Below are 12622 nucleotides of genomic sequence, written 5' to 3'. Positions count from 1 at the left end.
CCTGGACGGCAGTGATAGGTGGAAGGGGCTGGGAGACAGTCCCCTATCTAAACTGCCCCCTCTGCCCTGCTGGTCACAGGAGGGAGGGGGAAGGCAGGGTGGGCCCCAATTGTATTTATTTAGTATTTATTCACTTTTATTTAGCACCAGGGAAGGGGATGAGGGCTAGGGTCCTGGGGAAACTGACTGCCTGCCCTCATGGCCCTCACCCCAGCTAGGAAATCCAGGGTGGTACTGATAGGTGCAAGTGATCTGTGTATGTGTATGTGTGTGAGAAAATGTGTGCGTGTGTGTGTGTGTGTGTGTGTGTGCGTGTGTGCGTGAGGTTCATCCTGCCCAGCTTTCCTCTCTCTGAATTTTATTTTCTGGGAAAGGAATATTTTCAGGGAGTAAGGGATTATCATATTTTTAAAATATAAATTGAATTCTACTATTTATATGCTCCTTTTGGAGTCAGACAAATGTGGGTTGCACCCTGACTCCACATCTCTGAACATTAGTTTCCTCATTTGACAATAATAATACCTCCCTTGTAAGGATTAAATAATGTAAATAAAGAACTAGCATAATGCCTCGCACTTGGCAAGTGCTCAACAAATGGCAGCTGCTGTCAGTTATTATCACCACCCTACTGTCCACCTCCACCGTCCATGGCGTCTGCAGTGCATTTGGAGGTGGCAGAGACCTGTGTCACTGGTGCCTGCCCTTACCCCCAGGCTCAGTTCCTTTGGTTGGGAGAACCCTAGCCTGGATTCCGAGGGACTGTCAAAGAAAGGACGATTCTGTCCCTGATCTCTGGAGGCTCCCAACCACACGGAGATGGAGGTGTAGTAAACACTTGGCTACAAGCACAATTTATAAGAACATGAAGGTGCAAAGATAACAACAACAACGACTTTAATACAAACAAGTGCTTAGTAATGAAAGTTCTAGTTGAGGGGATTTGGTGGTAGGGAGCTGTCACAAAAAGAGCACTGGAGGGGGAGCCAATGAGTCTGAATCTGAGTTGGGGTTCAGCGTCTTATTAGCTGGTAGTGTTGGGTAAGTCACGGATGCTGAGTCTTAGGTTGTCCATATGTGCAAGGGGGCTAAAAATAGGTCCTGTTCCCACAGGGTTGTTCTCAACAAGTGTTACAGTATTTTCAAAATAGTGGAGGCTGTATCCGAGTGAGAGGTTACCCTCCTAACTACTGAGTGTCTGGCTCAGGGTCCCCAGAATCAAACAGTGTAAACCCAGCAGACTTCTTTGAAGATGCAAGGTTAGAATGGAATTTAATAAGAGGAGTAGGGGCGGAAAAAAAAGGCATGGAGAAGGAATTGAGATGAGGGGGAGCCAGCTGTGCAGTGGTGGCAAAACACCTGAAGGGCAGAAAGTGCTAGAAACAGCTCTACTTTTCCTTCTGAGCAGGTGAATTTCCTTAATAAAGAACTTGGGCAGTCCTGTGTGTGTCATGGAGGGAACAGTGTTGGACAAGGGTGGCAGGTGATTCCTGCAAGAATCTGTAGTCCTGAGTGGCAGTAGCAGGACTGCTAGGAATTGGGAAGGGCTAAATGTGAAGGTGAGGGAGGATCTATAGGTAAAGAAGACTTTGAAGTGGGAATGGAAGAGGGGACATGGGAGAACTAGAAGTGCTCCACTCTGCTGTCGTAGCTCTTAGCTGGGCTGCCAAACATTGCTTGGGCTCTGGTGCTGGGGCTAGGAGGTTAAGACAGGCTATGGAGAATGTAGTGATTGTGTGCACTATGCTCACTGGGGCTGGGCTTTGCTGATGAAGTTCTATACCAGGCAGTGTCCTACACAGTTCTGTGACTTTATACCACCCAGCATGGCACTTACTCTCTTGGCAGCACTGGGAACGGGGCCACCCCCTACTCTGCTTAGCCTCTTCTCTTCAGTCTGCATGGCCCCCACTGCTGTGCTGGGGCCCTGGCCCTTCCTCCTGTCTTCCTACCAGCCAGGCTAGAGGAGGAAGAAACAGGAGAGTGGCACAAGGCCAGAGTGATCTTCACCTGTTTCATCTAATTAACAAAATTGGGCCCTCAGTAACACAGTTACAGACCTTAATACTATGAGCTCATGGTACAGTATGCAGAGCTCTGTGCTGAGTAGATGTGAGGCTACAAACACAAACAATATATGACTAAAGATGCTCACTGCAATCTGGGCGAAGGTTTTGTACCCAAAGATAAAGAATGGACAATACAGGACATTTGAGTTTGCAGCTCCTCGGAGAGAGGGCGTTGGAGTTAAGTTCCTTATGACTTCCCCTGAAATTGTTTCCCTCTCATGGGGGGCAAATGAAAGTACAAGGCTCTACTAAAGTCTATAAGGACTGCAAAGTGTGGTCAGGGGGAAGTCGGGTTCGAGGCTGGAGGGAAACAGGAACTGAGCATTCTCCTGTTATGCAGCCTGCAGATGTGGAGGAAGTTGTTGAGAAGGGTGTGCAGACCCTTGTGATTGGCCGAGGGATGAGTGAGGCCTTGAAGTTACCCCCAACAACTGTGGGGTACCTCAAGAAAAAAGGCATTGATGTGAGGGTCCTCCAGACAGAGCAGGCAGTGAAGGAGTATGATGCCATGGTTACCCAAGGTGTCAGGGTGGGAGGGGTGTTCCATTCCACCTGCTGATGGAGACTTAAGAGAATAAATCACTAAGACATGATTTAACAAAAAAAAAAAAAGAATGGACAGTACAAAGAACTGTATGATGAGGGTAAATTGAACTGTGTAGAGACCAAACCCTGGGCTTAATGGACTATGAGGGTTAAGGAGACTGAGTCTTGGGCTGGGCCTTGAGGAACAGGTAATCATGATAGCCCTTCTTATGTTTCTTTAGTGCTCAGGGTAATTCACACTTTGTAAATCACTTCTACACATATATCTTAAGGGAAAGCCCTTTACTCACTGAGTAGGGTTCTGACTGCCATGAATAAGATTTTCCTAGAGGCCACCTGTGTGATTAGGGTGGATGAGTGGTGGTTCACAGTGAAAGAGGAGACAAGAGAGAGACAGCGCCTCAAAGAGAGGTGATGGGCATCCTGGTCCTAAATCCCAAGTGAGGCCTAACCCCTTTCTGGAATGTTCTGACCCATACAACCCTTCCCAGACCCAGGCTATAGACTGCCTAATATCCTGATGTCAGGGGTCCAACAAGTTCTTGCTATGGATGTGGGGAGTGCATACATCCCTGGAAAAGCCAAGATGAGCTCTGTCTCCCCAGTCTGTCTACTTACTGCCTTCATGGCCCTGAGCTGAGGTGTATAAGCAGAAGCAGAAACAGGAATAACAGGAAGGAAGAAGGCACCGAGACAGTCCAAGTATCTGGTCCTTAAGGGAATAAGAGAGAACTGGAGAAAGAAAAGCCAGTGACTGTCAAGAGAGCAAGAGCCAAGTCCCTGGAGAAGTTCAAGCAGAGACAGACCACCATTTCATGTGACGGCAAATGTGCCTGTGTGTTTGAGGTGGGGGAGGAGACTGAAGCAAAAACTGTGAGTTGGGCCAATTTCTTTAAGTTCTTTCTGTCCCCTAGATTCTCTGCTTCTGTGGTCAGAGCAGAGGAAATCTGGGCATTTATCCAACCACTATTTTTGTGGTAGGGGTGGGAGAGCCAGCATTTCTGGGGGAGCTGTGGAATGAGCTACTCGTTTACACTTCTACTCCATCTCTAGCCCCACTTCTTTAATCTCTATATAGTATTAAAGTATTTTGTTTTCTAAAATATCAGATTGACAGTAAGTGACAAAACCAGCACCTCATTGGTCAGGTTGTGTGGGGGAGGAAGGGGGAAGAAAGTGGAATTTAATGTATTAACATTTTGTTGGCTTAAAGGATGTTTCTGAACAAATTGAACACCTTCTCCATTGACTATTGCTGGGGGGAAGCCAAACTCATTGGCAGCAAGAGGAACCAGCTGACAGCTGGGGGAAACCACCAGTTCTAAAAATGCTCAAAAAGAGGTTGGGGGGGAGGGGCAGTAACAATACTGTACAATTTCCTCAGACAAGACCTTATATGGGAACAGGCCCAGAGTACCTAAGTAGCTTTAGAAAGGAAAGGGAGGGAAGGAAGTAGATTTAAGGCATCCCTCACAGCCTTTGGGCAATGAGCAACAGGTCCTACAAACCCAGTAATATATACGTACACAGTGACACACATTGACATATACATGTCCAACTTTGTAGAGATACATTAGCATATTCTCTTGATAATGTAGAGGTGATAAGTAAGCATTGAGAAGCTGGAAATATGAGAATTGGGGCCTGAAAATGGGTCAGAGGAAATACATTAATTGACCTAATTTCCCAATGAGAATGAACTGTTCATCCCATTTATTTGTTAAATAAGCCATGAAGTTATAAATGAGAATCAAATCATGTTCTCACAGTATCTGGAAAGGACACAGATTTTTGGAGTCAGACTGAATCTAAGATTTGCAATAGCTGAGATGTAATGATGTGATCTTAAACTACTTGATCTCTGGGAGCCTCAGTTTCTTTACCTATGAAATGGGTATACTACTACCTGGCTTTTGGAGAGGTTGTCAGAATTTAAGAATATAATGATGTAAATGCTTGGCCCTGTGTCTGGCTTCTAGTAAGTGTCAATACATGTTGATTCTCTTCCCCTCAAATCTCTTCCTTTCACTGTCCACTTCCCACTCCTGCATTAGCATTAGAAAATAATTATACCAAGGAACTTTCTAGGTCAGATGTATGATGGTTTCTTTTGTAGAGTTTGTGCCAAAAATTCTGGGTTACATTCAGGGTTGAAAAAAGGGAAGGCAAGGTCTCTATCCTCAGAGAGTACACAGTCTGGTGGTTGAGACAGTCAGTAAGACAAAAATTCCAGAACTGAGTGCTGGGCACCATGAGTGAAGGGGCATAAAATATGGGATCATAGAAGTGTTCCCAGAGGAGGTGTCTGCCTCCCTTCTAGAAGTAAGCTGTAAGACCTCCTGGTGAGTAGGATAATAGTGGGAGAAGAATTTCTGCTTGCTAGGTCAGCTCCTGGGCTCTTCTCTGTTATGCAAAATCAAAGTCAAGTGAACAGACTTGAAGCTGGAGGATAGTACTGTAAGGAGCTGAGTAGGGTTAGAAAGGGTAGTTTTGGGGAGAAGCTACCATCTAGGTGGAAAATGTGGAGTGGAAGAAAGAGGATTTTAAAGACCCTGGACTGCGCATTAAAAGTGCTCCTTTTGGAGAGGGTATAGCTCAAGTGGTAGAGGACATGCATTCCTTAGCACGCATGAGGTCCTGGGTTCAATCCCCGGTACCTCCATTAAATAAATAAATAAATAAACCTAATTACCTCCCTCCCCCACAATGATAATAATTTTTAAGTGCTCCTTTTAGTGCCTCCCCCCTCCCTTTCCCCTTCCCCATGCCTCTGATGTTTCCTTGAGTAACTGAGGTAGAGATTTAAATGATTTTAAATTAGTTTTTTATTACTAGACAGGGTTTCTTCTATTATGTTGTGTGTCATGACTGGGCCTCTAGGGGCCTCAGGATTTATTCAGAATATAGAAAGACAGGATGTTGTGGTGGAAACCAGCAAATTAGAATTTACGTTTTCAAGAACATAGCAGTTCTAGGTGACGATTAAGCCCAGGGTGTGGCCAGGGTGAAAAGGAGTAGAAATGAAGGTTCTTGAAAATAGGGAGCTTACAAATGAATGTAGGGTAGTTTTCAGCAGTTGGTAGATAGAGATGGGGGATAGAAGGTGAAGGTCAGTTTTATACAAATAGACACCATGGAGAAGCAGAAGCTAAGAGGGAGGATCCTCTAGGAGAACATTTCAATTTTCTGTATAAGTCTGTCTTTTCTACTACATAACACAGTGAGACCCTTAAAAAAAATCAGGACTTTTACTTGGCTCCTACTTTGTCCTCAAAATTAAAACTATTAAAATATCTGCTGTCTGCTGGCACTTTTCCATAATTGTCAGTAATTATTACAAAACTCCTTAAGTAAGATGGGTTTCACTATACAGATGAAACCCAGAGAGTATATTGCTCAACATCATCCTGCCAGTGGATTTCAAAACTACTATTTTTCTTTTTTTCATTTCTTTCCCTTTCTTTCTTTCCTTCTTTTTCTTTCTTTCTTTCTGGAAAACCTTTCATGAACCTCCACTTGTGAATGAGGTGCAATTTCTGGACTATCATATTTATCACACTATATTGTTTTCATCCCCCACCCGCCAACACATAAGACCATAAGGTTTTGAGGCAGAAACTGCAAGTAATTCAAGTTTCCTCGGTGTGAACATCTGCTTCTAAGGAGCACAGTATGCAAAGGGGATGGTAGAAGCCACAAGATAAACATATTGCAAATTCATGATGCGTCCATTTTGTGCTAATATATGAGGAAACCCATTTTTACATTAAAGCAGAAGCTGCCCTTCCCTCACACTGATTTTTTCCTTGTTTTATTAACTAGCCGTTACAATTTCAAAGCCTGAGGGATACAAAAATGCGCCAGAGCATTCTGCAACGATGTACACTGAGCAAGAAACAACTTTGATACTAAGTGGCACTAGGTCGCAGGGGGAGCCACTGACACACTGGGAAGGGGTCTCAGCCCAGACTGGGGTGATAGTGAGATCTTCGGAAACATCGGCCTCTTGGTCAGTCTTGGCACCAGGAAGGTCCTGGTTTGCGCTGCTGTTTTTACAAGTCTGAAGGGTGGTAAATGGAATCCCGCTAGAAGTCAGTCCGGTGGGGGTGAGCCCCCGAGCTACCTCCCGAGGGGTCGAGCCCCTCGCGGCCTGCGGCTTTGCCTCATCCGAGCCCGGCTTGGCTTGGCCGCGCTGGGTCACGGGCCTCCCGGCTGCCCTGCGCTCGGACCCTGCGCTCCGCCGGCCCTGGGCGGCTCCACCCCAAGGCCCCGCCTCGTGACGCGAGGCCCCGCCCCCGCAGCGCCCGCTTCCAAGATGGCTGCAGCGGTGCCTGCCCGGCTGTCGGAGTGGCGGTGACGACGGGAAGCAGAAGACCAGGTATGTGGGCTGGGGATGGTGGGATGAGAGGCCCAGGAGAAGGGTTCGGGCGATCGGGAAGGTGAGAAGTTTTGGGTAAAGGCTAGAGACAACAATGAGCAGGCAGGAGGACCTAGGTGCAAATACGGACAGAGGCCGTGGGCTCACATTGCAAGATAGGGCAAACGCAAGAAGAGGTTGGGGCGGGATGAGGGTGCTCTGAAAGAACTGGGCTGTAACCCCCTGCAGCGCGCTGACCACGCCCCTCTAGGTTAGCTAGTCCAGGTACTTCTGACAGGTTCTGCCTAGCCCTCCCTCTCCCTATCTCATTTCACCAATAACCCTGATCCCTACTCCCGCTTGGACTGGGGAAAGGTGGAAAAAGGTAGAGGACGCCACCCCCACCCTACTCCGCCCAGCGCTCTAGGCTTGTTTGCTTGCAGCTCCCAGGTGGTCACGCTCCCTGCACCTGCGGAGCTAGCTTCCAGAAACGTGAAGAACGGAAAGTGGCCTGTTTCCTCCACCTCCCTGGGTTCTCTTGAGGCCACTCACAGCCCTGTTGTGCCTGCCTCACCCCTTGGCGAAAGTAATGTCTCCAATAACTGCCCTGTCCCCACTCTCCAAACAGGTTGGTCCTGTTGGGATGGGGGATGGTTAAATACGGAGTGACTCTGACACACCACAGGGTAACCCGGAGGAGAGGCCAGGGACCTAGCAACTCCTGCTCCTCCTCTTTTCTTTCCAACCACTTTCTCTCACTTCCCCAGCTGGGAAACCGGCTTCACTCTGATCCTAATTTCTGCCCCTCTGCGTGTGGCTGGTTATCGTTGACCTCTGTTCCAGCTGGTCCCAAGATCGCTTTTGGAGTTCTGGATGGAGCCTTTCTCTGTCCTCTGTGACAGTTCCAATTTTAGATAATGTCTCACATCACTGCTCCCCCGGGACCCTCTGGAGCCCCCATGAAGACACCTTGAACCTAGGTGAGTCTATCCCCCTCTAAACCTGGAAGAGAGGTTCTCCAGAGAATCCTCTGAAATGGCCTTGGGACATGATGTAAGCATTCTTGGGGGTGGGGACTGAGAACAGACGGCCAGAGCAGTTTGAGGAAGGGGTGGAGGAGAGTGAAACTTGGGCTGGAAGTGACAGGTGGTAGGGCTGCTGGTGGTTGCATTCTATTTCTTTCTGTACATCTGTGTGCTCCATTCTGTGACTTTGTTCTTTGCCACTTTTTCCTCTTTACCCCTGGCACCACCTTCATTCCTACCTGATGATCTCTCTGTTGGTTTCCTCTCTTCCTGCCTGCCCCAGAACTCTCCTCTCTCCCTCTCCAGACCTCACCCCAGGATGTTGCGGCGGCTGCTGGAGCGGCCCTGCACATTGGCCCTGCTTGTGGGCTCCCAGCTGGCCGTCATGATGTATCTGTCACTGGGGGGCTTCCGAAGCCTCAGTGCCCTATTTGGCCGAGAGCAGGAGCCAACATTTGACTATTCTCATCCCCATGATGTCTACAGTAACCTCAGTCACCTGCCTGGGGCCCCTGTTGCCCCAGGAGCCCCTCCAGCTCCTCAAGGTCTGCCCTACTGTCCAGAACGATCTCCTCTCTTAGGTGAGTACAGAAGGAAGGCAGAAGTGAAGGGAATACCAAGGTGTGGGGGCAGGGAGGCTTGGACAGGCATAGGATGGCAGGAGTGGGTCTTAGAACAGGAGGTTCCTGTAATTGGAAGGTGGGCAGAGGTTGGGATACAATGGACTCTGAATTTGGGGGGTTGATTAGGCTCTTAGGTTGAGCCACAGCTTTCCATTGCCTGCTTATTTATGGGCTCTTCCCACCTCGGGCTAGGAATTACTTCTTTTGTAGACAGTCCTTGGTTTAGTTGTTAGTTGGAGGTCATTCTGTTCTCTCCATTTCCTAACTGTAAGCTTCCAACCTTGTGAGGTAGGAGAGACTTCTGGAATCCTAAAATAAGAAGGTAGGTTGGGTAAGGAGCCTGCACCTTCCAGACTTTGCAAAGCTGTCCCAATGATGGGGAACCCAAGGCTTTGTGAGATTTCTGAAAGAGCCCTTGGGGAAGCAGAGCCCCCAAATCAGACTGCCAGGGACAGTTCTCCTTGCCCCTCTAGTCCCTGACCTTGCCATTCCCTTCCAACAGTGGGTCCCGTGTCCGTGTCCTTTAGCCCAGTGCCATCGCTGGCAGAGATTGTGGAGAGGAATCCGCGGGTGGAACCGGGGGGCAGGTACCGCCCTGCAGGGTGTGAGCCCCGGTCCCGAACAGCCATCATTGTGCCCCACCGTGCCCGGGAGCATCACCTACGCCTGCTGCTCTACCACCTGCACCCGTTCCTGCAGCGCCAGCAGCTTGCTTATGGCATCTATGTCATTCACCAGGTACCCCCAAACCCCGCACCACTCTGACTTTTTTTTCTTATAAGGAAGCCTCAAGTAAATTCCACTCCACTCTCAAATAATGGGTCACTGAAATAACTTTAAGAGGTCAGACTGTTTAATGTGGGAATGCATCTAGCACTGCTCTGCTAACAGGTTAGCCCCATATCTCTCCTTATTCTGTTTAGGGTATTCCCACTGTCCTATAATACTTTCATGATTTTTCCTCTCTTGAATTTGGAATTGTGCAAATTTGGAATTGGATAGATATGGGCTAAAATTCTACTTCTGCCATTTGTTCCAATATGTGACCTTGAACAAGATACTAACTCCCTAAATGAGGCAAAAAGCAGTAACTAATATACCACCTGTTTCACATGGTTGTTGGTTGTCAGGATTAAATGCTGAACAGCAGCATAAGTCGGGCACATACTGATACTCAATTTTTTTTTTTTGTGTGTGTGTGTAATGAGAAAAGGAAAGTTTGTCTTTCTCTTCATTCTCTTGGTCCTACATCCCACTTTGATTTTCAATCTCTTTTCACTTTATATTTCTGCCCCCTCTTCTCCATGCTACCTATAGACATTGTTTGGTCCTCCTACATTATCTTTCAGGCTGGAAATGGAACATTTAACAGGGCAAAGCTGTTGAATGTTGGGGTGCGGGAGGCCCTTCGTGATGAAGAATGGGACTGCCTGTTCTTGCATGACGTGGACCTCCTGCCAGAGAATGACCACAATCTGTATGTGTGTGACCCCCGGGGACCCCGGCATGTTGCTGTTGCCATGAACAAGTTTGGATACAGGTAGAGGGCATGAGAGGGTACTGGAAGCAGGGAAACCCACCATCCAGTGGAAGAACTGAGGGGATTGTGCGTAGAGATGTCTCCTCTAGACTTGTGGAATCCAAGGATCTTTCTCTCCCCAGCCTCCCGTACCCCCAGTATTTTGGAGGGGTCTCGGCACTCACTCCTGACCAGTACCTGAAAATGAACGGCTTCCCCAATGAATACTGGGGCTGGGGTGGTGAGGATGACGACATTGCTACCAGGTCAGACTTCCTGCCACCACCTCCCTTCCTCACCCTAGCCTGGCTCCCTGTCCCCTGAGGCCACCATGACCATAGCCCTTTACCATTAACCTATAGCTCCCTAGTCCTGCCCATTCATCCCCCTGAGTCTTAGTCTACCTAGGTTTTGCATGCTGCTCTCCATTCTCTTATCCTTCAGGCTCCTAGATCTGATTAGTTATGTTCCTAGGAGAGGAGAGAAGAGAAGATGAATAGGCTATAGTATCATGGGATTCCGGAGCTGGAAAGGGGCCTAGAGACCATTTAGTGCTGCCTCTGCTAGGATTGCATCCAGACCACTTCCTGTGGGGCTGGGAAAGGAGGGACTCTGCTCCACATAGCCCAGAATTTTTTTTTTTTAAAGTCTGTGCCAGTGGCATGATGCCAACTCATTTTTAGCATGTGAAACATTTTGACCTTCAGCCTTGGCTGACCCAGTTTCATATCTGTGGTGTGAATATTTGGGCTTGATATGTTGGATCCATTGCCTTTCCTCCCCCTTTGTCCTCTTGAGGTGGCATCTCTCTGAATTCTTGTTCTCTGTATGTGTGTAAAGCACCTAGCAATTTCTAAATGTGTATATCCTTTCAGTACCTTCCCAGGCCATCTTCACTTCTTGCTTCTGTGTGTCAAAGTTGGAGCTTGTTTCTTACAGATCCTGATTATTTGGTTCCATTTCTTTTCTTAACATGGGAGGGGGGTGGGGAAGGGGAGGGCACAGGAGTGAAGAAACTCAGTCACTAATCTAAGTAAGAATCGCTGAGCTTGGGTCAGCAATTCCCAGGCTTGTCCTATCTTTTTGACAAAATGGCTCCTCTCAGTCCTTCGCGGACCACAAGGGCAGCTCCTGGGAGCCATTTAGGAAAGGAAGATGGGAGGTGCAAACCTACCTCTGCCAATTGTTTAAAGGCCCCAGGGTACCTGGCATTAGCCCTGAGGATTTGGATACAACGAGCTTTTTACATTCTCTTCAGCCACTTCCTTCTTTCAGTTTAATTTGCTCTCCTCTTCCAGTACTTGGCTTTTTTTCTTTTTTTCGCCTAACTAGGAATAGCTGTTCTTTGTGTACAGAACATGCAACCCTTTCTTGCTGGCCTTAGCTCTTCTTGCTCACCTGTCAGCAGCTTTCTTCCACTCTGGATCCTCCAAGGTGCCCTCATTTTCCCATAGGGTACGCCTGGCTGGGATGAAGATCTCTCGCCCCCCCACATCTGTGGGACACTATAAGATGGTGAAGCACCGAGGAGATAAGGGCAACGAGGAAAATCCCCACAGGTAGGAAGGGAGGACTGCCTGGGAATTGTTACTGGATCTTCAGGATTCTGTACCCTAGTCAGGTGGCTCCTAAAGGTCACTAGATTCTTGGCTTTTCCTTTCTGGGTCTTAGTCTCCAATCTCTAACCCTCAGATTTGACCTCCTGGTCCGTACCCAGAATTCCTGGACGCAAGATGGGATGAACTCACTGACGTATCAATTGCTGGCTCGAGAGCTGGGCCCTCTCTATACCAACATCACAGCAGACATTGGAACTGACCCTCGGGGTCCCCGGATGCCCTCTGGTCCCCGTTACCCACCTGGTTCCTCCCAGGCCTTCCGTCAGGAGATGCTGCAGCGCCGGCCCCCAGCCAGGCCTGGCCCTCTGCCTACTGCCAACCACACATCCCCCCACGGTTCACAGTGACTTCTTCCTGCCTATCTTAATCATGAAACTGAATCAGAGAGGTTGTATTCTCCCCACCCTCAGCTCCTCACTGCTCTTAGAGGGATGTGGGGGAACTGAACTCTAGTGCTGTGCTGTGGGCAGAGGCCTCTCCTCACTGCTGAACTGGAGCTGAGCTCCTCTAGCCCTGGGGGGGTCCCTATTTCTAGGGTCACCTGCCAGGGCTTATGACTGTGAATCCTTGATGTCATGATTTTATGTGATGACTCCTGAGAGTCCCCTGCCCATGGGGTAGGAGCAGGGCTGGACCCCAAATCCCTTCCTCTTCCATGGAGAGAAGAGTGATCTGGCTTCTTCTGGGACTTCTGTGAATATTTATTCTATTTATGGTCCCCAGGAAGTATGTCTGAAGGAAGCCCCTCCCTGGGTACTTTGTGCCAGTGCTGGAGTAGCTCCCTCTTCTGGACCTGGCTCAGGAGGCTGGGATTTTGATATATTTTCTAATAAAGGACTCTGTCTCACCTCTGTTCCTGCTTTC

General features: G+C 48.3%; 1 protein-coding gene and 1 pseudogene across 6 annotated transcripts; both read left to right on the top strand.

Annotated features, from left to right (window-relative positions):
- The first annotated feature begins 11 nt into the window (after nt 1–11).
- On the top strand, nt 12–5866 carry LOC123617056 (mth938 domain-containing protein pseudogene; annotated as a pseudogene).
- A 774-nt stretch (nt 5867–6640) lies between these two features.
- Nucleotides 6641–12605, top strand: B4GALT3 (beta-1,4-galactosyltransferase 3). Of its 6 annotated transcripts, none has more exons than XM_045517166.2 (7): nt 6641–6993; nt 8304–8578; nt 9123–9358; nt 9970–10160; nt 10283–10405; nt 11594–11698; nt 11832–12605. In XM_045517166.2, exons 2-7 carry the CDS (start codon nt 8317–8319, stop codon nt 12103–12105), a joined length of 1191 nt encoding a protein of 396 aa, XP_045373122.1. In that variant the 5' UTR covers nt 6641–6993; nt 8304–8316; the 3' UTR covers nt 12106–12605. The 6 variants fall into 6 exon arrangements, with proteins under 6 accessions (XP_045373122.1, XP_074205803.1, XP_045373119.1 ...); XM_074349702.1 differs by having other exon boundaries at nt 6643–6993; nt 7816–8578; XM_045517163.2 differs by having other exon boundaries at nt 6643–6993; nt 7416–8578.
- The last annotated feature ends 17 nt before the right edge of the window (nt 12606–12622 follow it).

Source organism: Camelus bactrianus, chromosome 21 (assembly GCF_048773025.1).
Source record: "Camelus bactrianus isolate YW-2024 breed Bactrian camel chromosome 21, ASM4877302v1, whole genome shotgun sequence".
Classification (NCBI taxonomy): domain Eukaryota; kingdom Metazoa; phylum Chordata; class Mammalia; order Artiodactyla; family Camelidae; genus Camelus; species Camelus bactrianus.
Note: the sequence above shows the minus strand (reverse complement) of the source record. Positions and strands in the feature narration are given on the sequence as shown.

What these genes read in the sequence shown, in the direction of transcription:
- B4GALT3 (XM_045517166.2), top strand. Translation starts at nt 8,317, where the DNA reads ATGTTGCGGCGGCTGCTGGAGCGGCCCTGCACATTGGCCCTGCTTGTG. An exon ending in ATGAACAAGTTTGGATACAG is followed by an intron (nt 10,161 to 10,282) that starts GTAGAGGGCATG and finishes TTCTCTCCCCAG; the next exon opens with CCTCCCGTACCCCCAGTATT. An exon ending in AACGAGGAAAATCCCCACAG is followed by an intron (nt 11,699 to 11,831) that starts GTAGGAAGGGAG and finishes TCTAACCCTCAG; the next exon opens with ATTTGACCTCCTGGTCCGTA.